Raw genomic sequence first — 20251 nt, 5'->3', positions numbered from 1 at the left:
ACTCTGTTAATACACTGAACCCATATGGACTAAGAATATCAATGAGGTTTCCGATTGGACAGTGAACACTGGGGGAGTTTAGGACTGTTTTTAGGGAATGCAGAAAGAAAAGCCTTATTAGGTATGACTAGAAAATAACCCAAATTTTTCCAAAAAGTTGGGACAGTAGAAAAATATTCGAATCTTTTTGACACATTTAATTACAAACAATGTAGATTAAATATATTCATGTTTTAAGCAATCAGTATTATTTATTGTTGTTGTTTATATACACACATGCAAATCATTTGTCAACTGGAGACACCAATTTCCCTATTTTTGCTTGATTTAATGCTTCAGCTTCTCAAAAGTCTGGGGTCTTGGTTGTTTTAAATTACACATCATAATTCACCACACATTTCCAATGGGAGGCAGGTTTGGACTGCAGGCAAGCCGGCCTAGCACATACACTCTTGTACTAAAAAGTCATGCTATTGTAACACATGCAACATGTGACTTGGCATTGCCCTGCTAAAACAAGGAACATGAGAAAGACATTGTCTAGACCTTGTCACATGTTGGTAATCATTTGGCAGCTGAAGACACCAACTGTTTTAGTTGTGAGAGTGGAATTTTCTTTATTCTCATTTGACTCAAGAACACTTGAGCTTCTTAAAAGTCTGGGGTCTTGGTTTTTGTAAATTACACATCATAATTCACCACACATTTTCAATGGGAGGCAGGTCTGGACTGCAGGCAAGCCAGCCTAGCACATACACTCACTATAAAGCCATGTTGTTTTAATACATGCAGGATGTGACTTGGCATTGCCCTGCTAAAACAAGGAACATGCATAAAAAAGACATTGTCTAGACGTCAGCGTATGTTGGTCCAAATGCATATGTACCTCCCAGCTTTAATGATGTGCAACTTATGTAAGTCTTTTGGCGCTATTACATCCCCATGGTATAGTGGATGCCAGCTTAGCCTGAGAAAACTAAGTTCATTATTTCCTAAAACAATTTAGGAGGTGGACTCGTCAGACCACAGTACAGGCTGTTACATCAGTAGACAAACTGTGTTGACTGCCAAGTATTTCCCAAACCATGTGGTTCTATTTATTACAGAAGCATGTTGGTTTTTCATTTCAGTAATGTCTAGGGGATTGAAGGTCACGAGCATTAAGTTTTTTTTTCTTTTTTGCAAAATTGCCCTTTGCGCATAGACATTTCTTGGATTCTCTAAATATTGTATGAATATATGGACTGTAGAGTGTAGAATTCACACATTTCTTGCACAGTTTTGTAGAGTTTTTCTCAAAGTGGCAAACTTCCACATTTTTTTAGTCACACATTTTAAATGTTTCACCATGTCAGATTAAATTTCAGGCATCCATTTAGAAATTAGCAGGTCAATAATGCAAACTTTATTATCTCTTCTTCATGCTGTTTTAAAATAAATACCTGTAAAAAGCAGCATAACAGTTTATGTTTGCATATTTCCTACTGTCTTAACTTGGAGTAAGGATTAGAATTTTAGGTTTTTATTATCAAAATTATAACAAAGGCTACAATGATCTCTAATCTAAACCAAATGTGAAAGATCACTCAGCATATAAACACTAAAAGAACCTTCATTTAACTGTTGCCACAAAGTTGTATTAAAATTATTGATTTTATTTACTTGATGCTTCTATACTCAACACATTAATTAGGAAAGGTGTCTTTGGATCATGTACCCTATATTCACTTTAATTATTATATAAAGAATATCTGCCCTCTTTTCTACTATGGTAAACATTTAAAATGGCCCAAAATATGTAGTACTTTACTTTATGATCATTTTTATTCATATTGAGTACATCCAATCAATCTAATCTGAAATCATCTGTCTTATAGGTGCTGGTGGATGGTCTCCACTCGACTCCAGCAAGTATCAGTGGTTGGAGATTAATCTTGGAGAGAGAACTGAGGTGACAGCTGTTGCTACCCAGGGTAGATATGGCAGTTCAGACTGGGTAACTCGGTACCACCTCATGTTTAGTGACACAGGACACAACTGGAAACAGTTCCAGCAAGAAGGCAGCATTGGGGTAAGCAGCTACATCCTAAATAATAATAAAAAAAAACTATATAACAAATGTGTACTCCTTAACAACTTTTAGAACAAACTAAAGAAATCTAAGGTGACAAAAATGGTTTCAACATTGAGTTTATTGGACATTAGGAAGCCAGATGGGAAAACATCATTCCTAGGTCCTATTTCCACCCTTACTAGTTCCGCAATTGGTAAAAGTTTAAATGCCATTAAACTTATTAATAACTATAACTGACCTGTTGTTTACATGTCACATTACTCTGTTTACATGCCACACTGCACTTCACACATACAGTATTGTACTGTAAGTTGATTTTTATATTTTATTATTTTTATTTTATTTTTATTTCTGCTATTTCTCTGTTTTTTGTATATATGAAAATTTTTGCCTAGGAAAAATTTGTACATGGTCTGCATATTGTGAAAGTCCGAAAGTGTATTTGCCTGGATTTTTTAATACGTCTACCACTAAAAGGGTGAATCTTAAAAATATATAAAAAAATAATTACACAACCTTTTATTATGTCTATCATTCCTGGCCTGACTAAGGAGAGAGACTATTACGTTCCCCCTCGGACACACATGCTTTCACTGTGAGTTTCCAGCCTCAACCAGCCAGCAGAGGTCACAGTTGCAGCAGTAACAAGACCCTGTCAACTTCCCTCCTTTAGACCCAGCCAGTGGTGCATGTTTGTTCGGTTTATTTTTGCATCCAGTATAAAATCCTTCTTTTGGTTTCTTCTTTAAAATCTCTCCATAGCCTGGCTCCCCCTCATCTCACTAACTTGTTGGTTAGTTAAGCACTGTCCTTCACGCTCTTTTTGGTCTTCTGTTTTCCATCTGCTCTTTGTTTGATAGAACTTGTAGTGTTGCAGGGCCTAAACTCTGGAACTCTTTACCACTGCACCTTCAAGCATGCTCGTCACTCTCCTTTTTCAAAAAAACCTGTTATATACCCACCTTTTTAAAGTTAATTTTCCTGCTAGGTACTTAAATTGCTTACATGTTGTTGTTTATTTTCTATTTATTTATGCTTTTTCTCCTGATTTATTTAGTCAATTTGTCTTCTGCTGCTGTGGATCCCTTATTGCATTTAAGGAGGGTATATTGCTGCTCACGCCTCCTCCGACATGTGCGCAGTCCTAGTGGACACCTTCTTTACGCCCATGCTTCTGCACAGACGTCTCTATCTGCTAACCAGGGTCCTTGCACAGCAATTGAAGACCCCATGTCATTTCCCCTACCCAGCAGACACGGTGGCCAATTTGTGTCTGCTGCAGGCACTGCCAGTTGTGCCCACTAGATGGCGTCCAGCCGACTGGTAGCAGAGCCGAGATTCGAACGGGGGTGTTCAGAATCTCAGCGCTGGTGTGCTAGCGGAATATCCTGCTATTACATTACAGTACATTTGATGTTGCGTGGTGTCTTATTTCATATATTTATGTATTTATGATTAATTAATGTGCTGTTTTATGTCTGTTGTTTTATAATGCCCTTGAGTATCTTGAAAAACGCTTATAAATAAAATTTTATTCTAATTATTGTTGTAAATGGTGTGTTGGAGTGCCACCCGAGCACCCAATTGTGACAATATTGACAATATAATTAAATTCATGATAACATTTCGGCCACTTATTACTGCACCAATGCAAGGTTATCACACCAGACAAAGTAATCTATAAAGGCTCTGTATGTTTTATTTGTAACACAGAATCACACAAAAATCACATCAATGTAACATCCCTACATGCATAATTAGTCTGAGATTTGGATTTACATTTTCTTGGCGGCACAGTGGCTCAGTGGTTAGCACTGTCGGCTCACAGCAGGAAGGTTCTGGGTTCAATCCCCAGGTGGGGTGGTCCGGGTCCTTTTTGTGTGGAGTATGCATGTTCTCCCCGTGTCTGTGTGGGTTTCCTCCAGGAGCTCCAGTTTCCTCCCACAGTCCAAAGACATGCAAATGAGGTGAATTGGAGATACAAAATTGTCCATGACTGTGTTTGACATTAAACTTGTGAACTGATTAATCTTGTGTAACCAGTAACTACCGTTCCTGTCATGAATGTAAACAAAGTTTGTAAAACATGACAAAAAATCCTAATAAATATATAAATTTACATTTCCATCCTTTGTTCTATAGGCATTCTTAGGGAACACCAATGCTGACAGTGTGGTAGCATATAAGCTCCAGCATCCGGTCTTCACCCAGTTTCTTCGTCTGATACCTCTGGACTGGAATCCCAATGGAAGAGTCGGGTTACGACTGGAGGCTTACGGCTGTCAGTACAGTAAGTAGAATTCAGAAAATCTAAACCAGAAAGGCTTGTTTACACCAGAAATGTTCTGTTTGTGTCCAGATTCTGTTCCAGCAGGCCATCAGATTACTCAGTTCCCTCAAACAGGGCACACAACATGCTGGCACATCAAGACCGTTGAACTCTTGAACACACACACACACAGTCTGTTTCGAACGCACACACAGACTGTCTAAGCACATATACTCAGAACTCATTTTGTTTCATTTGGAACTTGGAACACATTTATTGGAACTCATATCTTTGAAGAATACAATTATTGTTGTGCAATAATTCAGCGTTCTCATCACTTGAGCATTTTATTACTATTCACCAGCGTTAGTTTTACACTTCCTGCTACACTCTGCAATAATACCACCACTGTGAAGAACATGCAATATGTTTCTACGTATATTAGGTGCTAAATTGTTTTTATTTTTATAGTCTTGTTGTTTTATGTGCCCTTGTCTTTTATCTTACGTCTTATATGACTACAAATATCCTATCCGCTTCTCAGACATAGCCAATAATGTTTGTATGTAGACGCTCGATCAGCCAACAGCACCACTGGGAATTCTAACCCTGGATCCTAGTGGTAGTGGACTGTCTACAATTGATCTAATAAAATATAGTAGCAGATTCAGAAGTCTAAAATACATTATACACAGTCAAGTCACATTATTATGACCACCAGCTAATATTCAGAGTAACCTTCGTGTGCAGCACGGACAGCAGCTAGACGGGCTTGGAGTGACTCAGTAAGGTCCTGGTAGGTTGTCACAGGTATGTGGAGCCATGCTGATTGCAGTGCATCCCACAGCTGCTGGAGGGTGTGTGGGGGAGGATCTATAGAGCGAACATGATGATCAAGGTGGTCCCACAGATGCTTCATTAATAGTCAGTAATTGTAGAACTACAAAGAGCTTCTATATGGTAAGTGGAGCTAATAAAATGGACAGTGAGTGTAGAATTAAGGAGGTGGTTTTAATGTTATGGCTGATCAGTGTATATTTAAATATGTAACATTATGTATTTCTGTTTATCTTAATCTGTTTCAATATTTGAAAGCACAAATTACACCTGTAACGTTTTTTTAGGAAATCATTAACTTTCACATCTTCAAATCACGTCTCGTTTGTACTTATCACTACCTTTGTAAAATGTTTGAACAAATCATAAACTTTGTCCAATGTTTGTACTGCTGCTGTCCATGGACTTGTCGCACTGGATGCTAAACCAACTACACATAACCAGATCCCGGTCCAGCTGCTCTGTTAAGATCCCGGACATAGCCAACACTCTTCTAACCATCGTACTTGCCCCCACTCATCGGAGAGAGTGAAGGTGATATCGGGAGTATTCTTCTCGTCTTTGAAAACAGTGTTTGCTGTTATCATCATTGCTCCTTTTAGAACCTCCCCCGAAAACGCTTTCTTATTCTTAATAAGAAAGACAAGCTTGCTTGCTTGTCTTGCTTGTCTCAGCAAAGAGCGAGATGGACATTTGTTTTGCGCATGATATTGAACAGACAAGATCAGAGCTCATATAAACATAAAACATTTTTGTTTTTAAAATTTTATTTTTAGTATTGTCATTTTTAAATCTACATCAATGCAAGTGTTATTCATTTAAAAACAACAGCAACAGAAATATAATTTTTAGACTGAGCTCTATGGTCACTAGTGCTATTTTAGAACATGCCCTGTGACCAGGTGTCTGCGCGGTCCGTGTACCTTTGGTAATTCGTTTTTTACTTTAAATACCAAAGTTGAAAAACAAGAAAAGGCATCGTTTTTCATTTCAAAAACCAATATTGAAAAACGGGAAAACGGGGCGTTATTCGTTTTTCGTTTTAAGATCAAAAATCAAATAACAAATATGCAGAAATTGAAAAACGGGTTGTATTTTAATTTTCCAAAATCAACTTTTTTTATCAGTTCAACCAGAAATAAAAGTGCGAGCGCGTGCACGCGCTGACGTGCGTATACATGCTTCATATAAACTGTAAATCAGGTATGTGTTGAGAAGATGGAGCAAAAAGTCATAATAACGTTACGCAGCGTCCCCTGTTATATTACCCTATAGAACTAAATTCTGTAACACAGGCATAACTAATGGTACATGTCACGGTGAAACTATTACAACATCTAATGCTTTTTTTTCAATCAGCGTTCTGCTTATTATTTACCAAATAACTTGAAATATATTTGATTGTTGTTGCTCCTTGTTTACTGCAGAGTTAGTTCATAATTTTTGGATGTTTATTGGCCGAGAACAAGAAATATTGAATCGCCTCGGTTAAGGATTCGAATCTTTGTACTGAATCAGGAATCACGAGTCTGAGATCTCAATTAACCCGGATCCTATGAGTCCTCTGATTGGCACTGGCTCTGAGTGCACGGAAGATAAGTGATATTTGGATGCATTTTCATGCAGTAAATCAGTCGCAATCAAGATGTCAGTACAAGTGAACCGAATCACATCACTGAGTGACTCAGACTAACCCGAGTCCATAAAATGAACCGAATTTACCACCACTATGTGACATGTACGATTAGTTATGCCTGTATTACAGAACTGAGTCCTATACAGTAATAATAATAATAATAATGTAAAAAATAATGCAGCATTCTTTTTTCTTAGAATAGCCCCCTATTTTTTTTAGGATAAATAGTTCTTGTGTGAATTACAAGGCCAGGCAAAAGTATGGCAGACACAAAAGTCAGAATAGGGGACGCGGCGTAACGTTATTATGACTTTTTGCTCCGTCTTCTCAACACTTGTACCTGATTTACACTTTATATGAAGCGTGTATACGCATGTCAGCGCGTGCACGCGCTTGCACTTTTATTTCTGGTTGAACTGATAAAAAAAGTTGATTTTGGAAAATTAAAATACGACCGGTTTTTCAATTTCTGCTTATTTGTTTTTTGATTTTTGATCTTAAAATGAATAACGCCCCGTTTTCCCGTTTTTCAATATTGGTTTTTGAAACGAAAAACGACCCGTTTTCTTGTTTTTCAACTTTGGGATTTAAAGTGAAAAACGAATTACCAAAGGTACACGGACCTTGCGCATACCTTGTTGGTGACTCCTGGTCTACATACTTTTGACCACACAGTGTAGATGTACAGCAATCGCTCATCTTGACTTATTTTCTCTATCGACCATTTTTATTATCCATTCTTACACAATGGTTCCTGCACCACTGCTTTAAATTGCTCCATTAGCTGAGCAAAACTGAACAAAAGAATCCAAAAGGGCTTTCAACTTTTAGATGACACACAACCGTGTCCAGAATCTAGAAGACGAATTGTAATTATATTAGAGTCTTTCTGTGTCACATTTCACAGAAATAATATATGGACTGGAGTACCAATCATTTTAGTTTAGCCGACCTTGCTTGAAGAGACCATCTGGTTTCGGGACATGACTCAGAGGCTTGGCCAAATAAAAAAAAATGGTGAAAGTCAGAACTATTGCTATTCAGTTGCAAGAATGGCCTTGCATTCTAACTTCAGTTATTGAATGAGGTGTGTCCTCTGTGCCTGCCAGGACTACTGAAGATGAAAACTGTTTATTTGACTGTCAGAGTGGAGTAGAAGTGTCCTTGGGTTTTTTAGTCTAAGTGAACGAGGTGTTCATCTCAGTTTTGGTATACATGGTCCTCGGGTGGCATGTGCCTGTTAGTCTTTTTGTTGGAGACCTGACTTCTGTGCACAGTGGATCAGACACAGTGGATAAGAAGTGGCCCCTTTGCCCTAGTGTAGAAGACATGGCTTCTGAGTTTGTTAGATACAGTGGATAAAACTCTGTCTCTGTGCCAGTCAGTCATGGTTTAGAAAATGTGGACCTTGTGCCTGTCAGTCTCAGTGTACAGTACAGGGTCTCTGTCTCTGTCCTAGTACCTGCCAGTCATCAATTTTGGCATGCTCGTCGGTCCAAATTTTTTATGCCAGTCAGTCGCAGTCCCATTTAAAGTCCAGCAGAGACAATGCCCCCATTTTGTTTAGTTACAGTTTAGGAGATGCAACAATCATGTCTTTCTGTCCTAGTAGAGAAGATGTGGCTCCTGTGCCTGACAGTCACGTTTTAGGAAATTTGACCACTTTTTCTGGGAGCTCAGTCAGGAAGCCTTTCAACTTTGCAGTGGGCTTCCAAACGATATCCATCCTGGATGTAGGTAGTGTCAGGTGTGGAGTAACAGTCCATTTTTGTTCTTAGTTTAGTCCTCAGTTTCATGAAGTTCCATGCCTTTTTTCCTCTAGATCCTGGGCTTCCATGGGCTGGTGGATTGAGTAGCTGGTCTATGTGACGACCAAGCTTTTATAGTTTTCCTTTCATATTTTCTTTTTGCGGTTGTGCATTTTGCTGGGGGCTTATCTTGGATGCACCAGTAAGCTGACCGTATGGTTACCTGTCTTTTCTTTGCTGGGGCAGCATACTTATATCCCTGTGGGGTAGACGTTTTTTTCTTTCTCTGTTTTCTAGGTGAGCGTGTGAAGTGCGATATCCCCTACTCCCCTATCTCTTGTATCTCCCCTCTTGATTTGAGCTGTGGATTTTCCTTCTGTTCTCATGTCTGTAATTGTGGACATTTGTTTGTAGCACTTAGGCATCAGTATAGTTTTACCTTGGTTAAGTGTCTTACAGTTGGGTTCTTATTTTCTAATCTAGCTGGACTTTGTCGTGGCGAGGTGTGACCCGCTTATTACAAAATCATTTGAAATTGTGTGATCATGCTGTAAATGGATTTCATATTCACATGGATTGCTGATGTGAATTCCATTATTGTTTTTTTGCTGTGTACTTTTTTAGAATCAAACATTGCTAGATTTGATGGAAGCAGCTACTTGCTCTTGAATCCGACCACCAACCCGCAACCTAAAGATCTGCTGACTATGAACTTCAAAACTGTCCACAACTCCGGGGTCCTGATGCACATGGAAGGAAAACATGGCCATACTGTCACTTTGGAGCTAATCAAAGGGAAACTCTTTCTACATCTCAGAAAAGGTAATAACACTGATGATTCTTTTACACTGTATTGATACCCAGGCATCCTTGTGTTGGATGTATTTTATGTCCTTCAAGCTTTGGTATAGAAATAGTTTGGTTTTCTGCCACTCGGAATGCCATCTGCATGCGCTTGCTTGTCTTATAGAAGACATGCCAAATTAGCTCAGTGACTGCAGCTTTGGCTCGTCCTTTCTTTGCCATGTTGTAGAAATACTCAGAGTGCAGTGCCTGGCACAATTTGAATTTTGGATATCAAACTAATTGACCAGATGTTTAGAAATTAAAGACAAAAACTAAATGCATTAATTGATTGGACAAAACAAGATCTTTATCTCTCTGTACAGGGGTCTGTGAGATATTATTCAGCCTAGAACAGAACCCTCTTGATAAACACTTCAGTCTTTCTATTAATTAAAACAAGTTAAAAACGCCCCAAGATCTTCTTGTTTTTCTTCTGAACTCTGGTCTGTTTTGTTTCACTTTGCCAGAAATAGACACATGCTGATGAGTGCTCTGCTGCTGACTCCGTCAAACAATTATCACGTCTGTCTCTGAAACTCAGTTTCCTGTGTGTGTGTGTGTGTGTGTGTGTGTGTGTGTGCTGTTCAACATTTAGCACATTAGAATTTAACTACAAATGTCAGGACAACATTTAGCAGTTTAGAAGTTAGCTACACATGTAAGGACAACATTTAGCATTTTAGAATTTAGCTACACATGTCAGGACAACATTTAGCAGGTCAGAATTTAGCTACACATGTCAGGACAACATTTAGCAGGTTAGAATTTAGCTACACATGTCAGGACAACATTTAGCAGTTTAGAATTTAGCTACACATGTCAGGACAACATTTAGCAGGTTAGAATTTAGCTACACATGTCAGGACAACATTTAGCAGGTTAGAATTTAGCTACACAGTCAGGACTACATTTAGCAATTTAGAAATTTGCTACAAGTGTCAGGACAACATTTAGCAGTTTAGAATTTAGCTACACATGTCAGGACTACATTTAGCAATTTAGAAATTTGCTACAAGTGTCAGGACTAAATTTAGCATTTTAGAATTTAGCTACAAATGTCAGGAATCAAAATTAGCCATTTAGAATTTAGCATTTTAAAATTTAGCTAGACATGTCAGGACTAAATTGAGCAATTTAGAATTTTGCTACAAGTGTCAGGACTAAATTTAGCATTTTAGAATTTAGCTACACATGTCAGGACTACATTTAGCAATTTAGAATTTAGCTACACATGTCAGGACTACATTTAGCAATTTAGAATTTAGCTACACATGTCAGGACTACATTTAGCAATTTAGAAATTTGCTACAAGTGTCAGGAATCAAAATGAGCCATTTAGAATTTAGCATTTTAGAATTTAGCTAGACATGTCAGGACTAAATTTAGCAATTTAGAATTTTGCTACAAGTGTCAGGACTAAATTTAGCAATTTAGAATTTTGCTACAAGTGTCAGGACTACATTTAGCATTTTAGAATTTAGCTACACATCAGGAATTAAAATTAGCCATTTAGAATTTAGCTACAAATGTCTAGGCCACATTTAGCCATTTAGAATTTAGCTACACTGGTCAGGACTACATTTAGCAATTTAGAATTTAGCCACAAATGTCAGGAATTAAAATTAGCTATAACTGTTTAACTATATGTAACTACAAATGTTGGGAATTAAATGATTTACAATTTAGCTTTAAATGTTTGGACAAAATTCAGCAATGTACAATTTTACTACAAATGCCGAGAATTAATAAAATTTAGCTACAAATGTCTGGACTGAATTTAGTGACTTAAAATTTAGCTACAAATGACGAGAATTATTAGTATTTAACTACAAATGTCTGGACTAAATTTAGCATTTTAGAAATTTGCTACAAATGTCAGGACAACATTTAGCAGGTTAGAATTTAGCTACACATGTCAGGACTACATTTAGCAATTTAGAAATTTGCTACAAGTGTCAGGACTAAATTTAGCATTTTAGAATTTAGCTACACATGTCAGGTCTACATTTAGCAATTTAGAAATTTGCTACACATGTCAGGACTACATTTAGCAATTTAGAAATTTGCTACAAGTGTCAGGACTAAATTTAGCATTTTAGAATTTAGCTACACATGTCAGGTCTACATTTAGCAATTTAGAAATTTGCTACACATGTCAGGACTACATTTAGCAATTTAGAAATTTGCTACAAGTGTCAGGACTAAATTTAGCATTTTAGAATTTAGCTACACATGTCAGGTCTACATTTAGCAATTTAGAAATTTGCTACACATGTCAGGACTACATTTAGCAATTTAGAAATTTGCTACAAGTGTCAGGACTAAATTTAGCATTTTTGAATTTAGCTACACATGTCAGGTCTACATTTAGCAATTTAGAAATTTGCTACAAATGTCAGGACTACATTTAGCAATTTAGAAATTAGCTACAAGTGTCAGGACAACATTTAGCAGGTTAGAATTTAGCTACACATGTCAGGACTACATTTAGCAATTTAGAAATTTAACTTTTGGGAATTATTAGAATTTAGCTAAATGTTATCTTTTGCTAGGTACTGGTTAACTTGTGTATTTACTCGGTAACTGAGGCTTTTGTATCCAGAGCAATTTACAACCGATAGTAGATACAGTCCAAGCATCTAAGGGTTAGCGCCCCCAAAGACAGCCAGTGGTGGAACTTGGACCCTCAGCTTGCTGATCAATATATTGTTTCCAGATTTTTCCATTTATTGTAACTATTCGTTCATTCATTTTCAGGGTAAGGGTGGGGTAAGGGTGGGCCCAGCTTCCCCAGCTTCCCAGGAATCACTGGGCGCAATGCAGTAACACACCCTGGACAGGATGCCAATCCATTACAGGGCTTCAGCCATCCCGTCCCCTCAGACATAGCCAATCATGTCTGTATGTAGACTCCCGACTGACTGATAGCCCCTCTGGGGAGTCGTAACCTGATTTCCAGCAGTAGTAGGCTCGGGTAATTTCATTCTGTGAAACCTGAGCGCTCATGTATTGCATTTTGTTATTTTCCAGTATGCACTGCATTCTCATGATACCTAAAGCTTGTACATGAGGGAGGGTGTTGTTGAGAATTATTATGGACTATAAATAAATATTGAAAATGAGTTCCTGTAGAAATACAAACTTAAATGACTCCTGATTTGTTGTATATATGAATAAAACATCACAAAATAAACTTGCATTTCCAGCTTGCATGGAAATTTTAAACATTTTTGTTGCCACAACGTTGGAGGCATAAAGTTTCTGTAATTTATTGTATATAACTGTTAGCAGTGGATAAACACAAAAATCATGAGGGGTGTCTACATACTTTTGGCCATAGAGGGTTACTCTAAAAGTGAATGTGTGCTGAAGTTTGCAATCCAATTCCACTCTTTGGAAGTATTCAAACATTCATTCATTCATTCATACCACCGCTTTATCCTGGTAAGGGTCACTGTGGGTCTGATTCATTGGCCCAATAATACAACACTTTGTTGTCTCAGCACTACCACTGGAATCCTTTCTCTGTTGGTAAATCCACTAGTAAATAAATTGTTGTAATCTCCTAATTTTACACCACTCATGTGTTCATCTGCACGTTCATATCTTTGCAGGTTATTTTCACACCGGGGCGGCACTGGGCAGCCTGCTGGATGATCAACACTGGCACCATGTCAGCATCGAGCAACACCAAGGACACTTTAACTTCACAGTAGATAAAACCACTCAGCAGCTCCAGCTCCCTGAACACCAGGGTCACTTTGAGATGAACGAGGTGCACCCACAGTCACATGTTTTAGTAAAATGAAAAATATTATAGTCTCTTTCTTTTTTACACACTGAATAAATACAAGCATACACTAAAGCAAGCAAAGCTGAAAACCTAGCCATGGATTCTGTGATTCTGTGAGCTATCAGTCTTTTATTATACTTGCCCTGTGGACAGGCTTCTTAGTGGGCAGCATTATAATGATGACCACCAGGCATTCTCCCTTTTTTGGAATTTTCCCAATTTTTCTCCCAATCTAGTCATATCCAATTACCCTATTGCATTACTCTACTGATGTTGATCTCCACCCTGGTTGAGGAGAGCAAGTCTGACACATGCCCCCTCCGACACGTATACAGTAGCCGACTGCACTTGCACGAGGCGCGTTCATATGTGGATCAGTTTGTGTACGGGGAGACACACCCTGATCAACACATTATTCCTCGACTCTGTGCAGGCGGCATCAATCAGCCAGCACCGTCCGGCACCCGCCCTGAATGGACAACAGCCAGACGTTGTTTGTGTAGGCACCCAGCCTGACGGATGGCAGACAAGTTCAAAATGTCAGCTCTGGTGTGCTAGCGTGTTTTACCGCTGTGCCACCTGAGCACCCTCACCAGCCATTCTTAAATCAAAAGAATAATACTGTAATAATAACATCAACAAAAAATATGAATTGAAATTTGCCAAAGAAATTTAACAAGTACTTTGATTCCCATGCAGTACTAAAGGTTTAATCTTAGAGTGATCGTGAATTAGGTACTGTCACAAATTAAGGTTGCCCCATATTTTTTATCATTGATGTCTCCAAGTGCACATTTTGGATGAGGAAGTGTTTGGTGAGGAAGGGTTAAATTTTTATTTGAAACCCAGCCCTTTAAAGCCAATCAGATCTGTGCATTAGCAAAACAAAGGCTACGTCTGTGGCTAATATGTTGGCTAATAGTGGAGTTATATTTCTACTGCTTGCATATCAGGTGTACCAAACTGTGATAATGGATAATTTGAACAATTTATTAATGATGAATCTGTCTCTGAATTTGGTGCTTTCATCAGCTTCCATCCCAAATACCTTTGTAAATGATGAGGATCATTGTTTGAGTTCCCAACAGATTAACGTCTTGCTGACTGATGCTGGCAATTATTTGATGCAAAATGCATTTTATAAAAGTACAAAATCATAAACAGCTATGATTAATTCATGCATTTATTGTCTTTAGTCATTTCTGTAGGGTACTTGTTTATATCTGTTCTGAGCAAACACAATATGGATTCACCTGCACAGTGGGCTAGCTGTTAAATTTATGTTGTGATGAACCATAGGTCCTGATCATTTATATAAATTTTTTTATAGAAGTACTTGTTTTAATCAGTGAACTACTTATGAGAAAATTATTTACTGTTTAGAATAGGCCATATACCCTAATCAGCCATAACATTAAAACCACCTCCTTGTTTCTACACACACTGTCCATTTTATCAGCTCCACCTACCATATAGAATCACTTTGTTGTTCTACAATCCTGACTGTAGTCCATCTGTTTCTCTACATGATTTGTTAGCCCCCTTTCATGCTGTTCTTTAATGATCAGGATTCTCCCAGGACCAATACAGAGCAGGTATTATTTGGGTGGTGGATCATTCTTAGCACTGCAGCGACACTGACATGGTGGTGGTGTGTTAGTGTGTGTTGTGCTGGTATGAGTGGATAAGACACAGCACCGCTGCTGGAGTTTTTAAACACTTCACTGTCACTGCTGGACTGAGAATAGTCAACCAACCAAAAATATATCTAGCCAACAGCGCCCCCTTGGCAGCATCCTGTGACCACTTATAAAGGTCTAGAAGATGACCAACTCAAACAGCAGCAATAGATGAGCGATCGTCTCTGACTTTACATCTACAAGGTGGACCAACTAGGTAGGAGTGTCTAATAGAGTGGACAGTGAGTGGACACTGGGTTTAAAAACTCCAGCAGCACTGCTGTGTCTGATCCACTCATACCAGCACAACACACACTAACACACCACCACCATGTCAGTGTCACTGCAGTGCTTAGAATGATCCACCACCTTAATAATACCTGCTCTGTGGTGGTCCTGTGGGGGTCCTGACCATTGAAGAACAGGGTGAAAGCCGGCTAAAAAGAAATGTAGAGAAACAGATGGACTACAGTTAGTAATTGTAGAACTACAAAGTGCTTCTATATGGTAAGTGGAGCAGATAAAATGGACAGTGAGTGTAGAAACAAGGAGGTGGTTTTAATGTTATGGCTGATCGATGTATACTTAATCTTGTATATTGATATGTTCTCAGTGTGTAATATTTAGGTCATCTTTAAAAAACAAACTTGAAGGTTCTTGAAGGTAATCTGACATCAGACAATCCTTTTTTAATAAGATCAGCTTCGGTGGAGTTTCAGCAGTAAGGACTTCTGAAAACTCCAGGAGGAAATTCCATGGCTGTTTGGAGAACGTGCTGTACAACAACGTTAATGTGATTGAACTGGCCAAAGAAAAACGACTCACCATTAAGGTAAGCTGAAACTCTGTTTTTTCAATTTGCATTTACTTGTAGCCTTGTTTTCTTTACTTTGGTCATTTTGAATTCCCTGTTACTCCTGTGCCGCTTTTACGACCTTCACACTGGCAGAGGAAGACCGCAGACTAGCGCTTGCAATTGTAACCACTTCTTTACACCAGAATCTCACAGAACGATGTAGTGCTATGTTCTGTGTTTCTTCTTTACTTGTGCTGGCGCCTCAACCAGACAGCAGCGGAAATAAGAAACTATTTAAACAATCAAACTCTTTTTCAGATATGATCAGTTGTGTCTGTTGGCCACCGAGCTAGGCTGGTAGCATTGCCTCAAACTTGTAAGCTCTAACTTTCTGTAGTGGGGGGCTACAGAGAGTTTTGAACTGCTGCACCGCCTGAGCCCGGTTACCAATTTTAATGAATTAGAAAAAGAAGTATGTAGTTGTTCATATGTATTAATTCATTTTCATCACATGTCTTTATTTGTCTTGTCAGGGTGGGGCAGGTTCGGTTATACTGGAAAACACTGGGTGCAAGCTAGTAATACCCTGGACAGGGTGGCAGTCAATTGCAGGGCTTCGACCACCTCAGCCCCCCCTTAGATAATCATACTGTGTAGACATAAGAGCGTTTGAGAGGTCAGGCGCTTCTGGGAAGGTTTTTCACAAGATTCTTTTTGGGGGGATGGGGGAGAATTTCTGCTCAGTCAAAATACATTTGCAAGGTCAGGCAGTGATGTTAAATGAAAAGGCTTGGTTTTAGCATTTCAATTCACCTTAAAATATTTTCATGAGTTGAAAATGGGGCTCTGAGAAAATCCCTGGAGTTTCCTCACATCAAACTCTTGAAACCATGTCCCTTTGGACCTGAACCATGGCCCTTTGGACCTGAATATATAATTAGTTTCCAACTAACTGTTTCAAAGCTTTGCTGAAATCCTGTTATTCCACAAGATAAAAAAGAACAGAGGTCTTGAGAATTCCTTAAATCCTTGTCAAATTGTTTAAATCACATATAAATTATAAGTCATCTGATTTTCAGACATAGTAAGCCTGTGTGGTGTAATGGTAGGAGCTATGCTGCAGGTAACAGCAGTGCCTGAGTTCCAAGGGTCTGAATCCCAGGCTGGGCTCACAAATACAGAAAGCCATTTGGGGAAAAAACATCAGTGCACCCTAGGTGCAGGTCCAAAGACTGACTAAATAGAAGAAATGCATCAGGAAGAGCTTTTAAAAATAAAAAATGTGAATGAATAATCCACTGTGGCAATCCATAACAACAGTAATCTTTCATGCTCAGCTTTAAAGACAAGAACTGTTCAGTTAAGTGAGGGGAAGACATAAAGGAGTTGACTCTTTCCCTATTACGATTCTACCGCCTATCAATCAGTTATCGGTAGAGGGTGCTATATGGAACCTCGACCACTGCCAACCAACCAGCTACCTGTCCCATCAGTCAGCTCACATAGGGTCAAAGTCCTAATACTTCTCTCCCGAAGTTAAAAGGTAAAGAAAGAATAGGAAGAACAAAGGGGAGGCAGTTCATAAACCGATACCGTAAGTGATTCTGGAATCTTAGATGACTTCCATAAATGCAGAAATGAGTGGCAGTGTTTGCAAGCTGTTGGGAATAGTGAGAGCTCAAAGAGCTCTCTTTTAAAAAAGCAAGGAAGAATGCACACCAGCCAACTACCTTAACAACTGAGTATGGATGATGATTCAAGTCTGCATTGTCCTCCAGGGTTTGCCTAAGTAGCCCGAATTTCAGGTGTGGTGCATTAGTGTTCATTACCACTACAGCTTCTGGGACTAGCAGATTATTTTGGACTACAACAGGCCGACTACTTTCTGCCCTGAGATAATTTAGATGAAGGTAATCGACTTTATTCAATTTTTTTTGTACTGAGAGCCATTAAAAAGCTATTTTTGGGCACTCAGAAGGTGAAGTGGTCTAATGTGCTAGCCCACCACCGCTGAGATCTCAAGCTCTTAAGGTTGAATGCCAGGCTACCAACCTGGCCAGACATGTAAAGGTAACAGTGGGCTGTTCCTGAGTATGGGGGTTGACTGGGTTGACATTGCTGCTGTACATTTGCTAGGCATTTATAAGAGGAATAGCATGTCTCTCCATATGCAATGTGGCTCTCTAGTGCACTCTGTCACTGGCAGTTAAAAAAATGTGTGACTTCAGGCATGTTGGAGGGGGTGCTGGGTGGTCTCAGCTTTCCTAAGCAGGCTGGTGCAAGCAACATGTAAGTTGCAATAGGCAAATTGTCAATGGTTAGAATAAAAATAGTAATGATAAAATAAATAAATAAGTAGTTTGAAACTCAGCTCTGCAGTCCAGCAGGCTGGGCACCTACACGGACAACAATTGGCTGTTGTGCCGAAGGGGATTCTTCATAAGTAATGCAATTATGACCTCTGCTGACCGATTGATGGCACCTGCACAAAGATGACGAATAATGAATTGATCAGGGTGTGTCTCTCCATACACAAAACCTCAAACAGGTGAAAAGATGCAGTCGGCTACTGCACACGTGTCTGAGGGGGCATGTGTTAGTCACAGCTCTCCTCAATCAGGGTGGAGGTCAACATTAGTAGAGTGGAGGCGTAATGCAATCAGGTAATTGGATATGACTAGATTGGGAGAAAAAATTGGAGAAAAATATAAATAAATAAATAAAAATTTGGAAAAGGGCTGCACAGACCCTTTGATTAATTACGTTTGAAAAAGTAATAACAATATGATCAAATCATGTTATTGTAATGACGTAGTGACCAGCAAAACAAAAGAGCTGGTGGTGGACTTTTGAAGGTCTAAACCACATCCACTGAAACCGGTGAGCATCCAGGGACGGAATATCGAGATTGTTAACTCCTATAGGTACCTGGGTGTTCACCTTAACCATAAACTGGACTGGTCGGACAATACACAGGCCTTGTACAAGAAGGGCCAAAGCAGACTCTATTTGTTGAGGAGGCTTCGTTCTTTTGGAATACAGGGGGCCCTTCTCAGCTCTTTTTATGACTCGGTGGTGGCATCAGCCATTTTCTATGGTGTTATCTGCTGGGGCAGCAGCATGACAGCAGCAGACAGGAAGAAACTGGACAAACTGATTAGAAAGGCGAGTTCTGTCCTGGGCTGCACCCTGGACTCAGTGGAGGCAGTGGGGGAGAGAAGGATGATGACCAAGCTGTCATCCGTAATGGAGAACACTGATCACCCGCTGCATGAAACTGTGGCTGCACTGGGCAGCTCTTTTAGCGACAGGCTTCTGCACCTGCATTGCTCAAAGGAGAGATACCGCAGCTCCTTTCTTCCTTCTGCTGTCAGGCTATACAACCAGCACCGCCCCAAACGTAGATAATTACCGTCACAATAATTAACTTGGTTTTTAGTACTTCTCTGTGCAATTACTTTTTAATTATGTGCAATACTTGCTGTACCTGCTGTACTTTGTGCAATATTTGTAATAACTGTGCTATATTTGGTTAACTTTCTATTTAACTAATATTTTTTGTATTCTTGAAAGCTGCTGTAACACTACAAATTTCCCCCTGTGGGATAATAAAAGGCTATCTTATTTTATCTTATCTTATCTTAGTGGTTCTTGATGATTTGACACAATTAAGTGCACAATCAAATTTTTCTTGTTGCTGTTGTTTTTCTTTTATATTTATATTCATTTAGTTGAGAAGCACAGTATTTCGTTGTACTATGTACAATGACAAAGTTTCTGTTCTATTTAATTTTAATGATATTAAAAATTTAATCATGAAACTTTTAAATGACTATTTGTTTTAGTGTACTAGCAGATATTAAAGCCTTTTAAATATATATGAATCATGATTAGGAATATCAGATAAACAATACATCCAGAATTGTATCTCTCTTTTATTCAGGGAAACATTACATTCTCCTGTTTGGAGGACGTCGACGTGCCAGTGACGTTTTCCAGCTCTGAAAGTTTCCTTCAGCTGCCGTGGACGTCAGCGCGTGATAGCATGTCGCTAAGATTACAGTTCAGAACCTGGAACAAGGCGGGTCTCATTATCACCTTTGACCTCCAGCACCAGGAGGGAACACTGTGGGTTTATCTGAGTGAGGGCAGAATGAGGATGCAAATCTACAAGGCTGGGAGGGTCATGGCCGACAGTGCATCAGGTTAGTGGTAACTTGACCACAAGTATCAGATCGACTTTTGTGTTAAAATTACATCAAACAGGGTCTAGTTTATATTAACATCATATACAAAAGTTTATAAACAGCTATCCACTATAAGTAAGGCCCTACCTAATTCATGGCTGTAAAAAATTGCATTACGGAGTCTTTACCTGTGAAATATGCCATTTGCTGTGAAATTCAAACGTTAAGGTTAATTTGCACTATGAGGTGGTCCTAGCAATCCTACTGCAATCAGTTAGTCAAAATGTCTAAGATGTCGAAATGTAAAACAGATAAAAATACTACTTGGGTAACTGAGTTTGGAAAACTCCCAACCAATTCTGTGGATGCAGGTGGGGGCTGGGGGG

At 39.0% G+C, this 20251-nt stretch overlaps 1 protein-coding gene across 3 annotated transcripts in view; it reads left to right on the top strand.

Annotated features, from left to right (window-relative positions):
- The window catches only part of cntnap3 (contactin associated protein family member 3), a 97014-nt gene that overhangs the window by 28123 nt on the left and 48640 nt on the right, over window positions 1-20251 (top strand). For all 3 annotated transcript variants that reach the window (XM_063014529.1, XM_063014530.1, XM_063014528.1), the window contains exons 3-8: window positions 1878-2071; window positions 4217-4364; window positions 9189-9386; window positions 13025-13185; window positions 15580-15714; window positions 19622-19883. In XM_063014529.1, the coding sequence (XP_062870599.1) occupies window positions 1878-2071; window positions 4217-4364; window positions 9189-9386; window positions 13025-13185; window positions 15580-15714; window positions 19622-19883 (1098 nt within the window). The remainder of the gene's footprint in view (window positions 1-1877; window positions 2072-4216; window positions 4365-9188; window positions 9387-13024; window positions 13186-15579; window positions 15715-19621; window positions 19884-20251) is intronic.

The sequence above is a fragment of the Trichomycterus rosablanca genome, chromosome 18, assembly GCF_030014385.1.
Source record: "Trichomycterus rosablanca isolate fTriRos1 chromosome 18, fTriRos1.hap1, whole genome shotgun sequence".
NCBI classification, from domain to species: domain Eukaryota; kingdom Metazoa; phylum Chordata; class Actinopteri; order Siluriformes; family Trichomycteridae; genus Trichomycterus; species Trichomycterus rosablanca.
The sequence above is the reverse complement of the archived record's forward strand: the minus strand, read 5'-3'. Positions and strand labels throughout refer to the sequence as shown.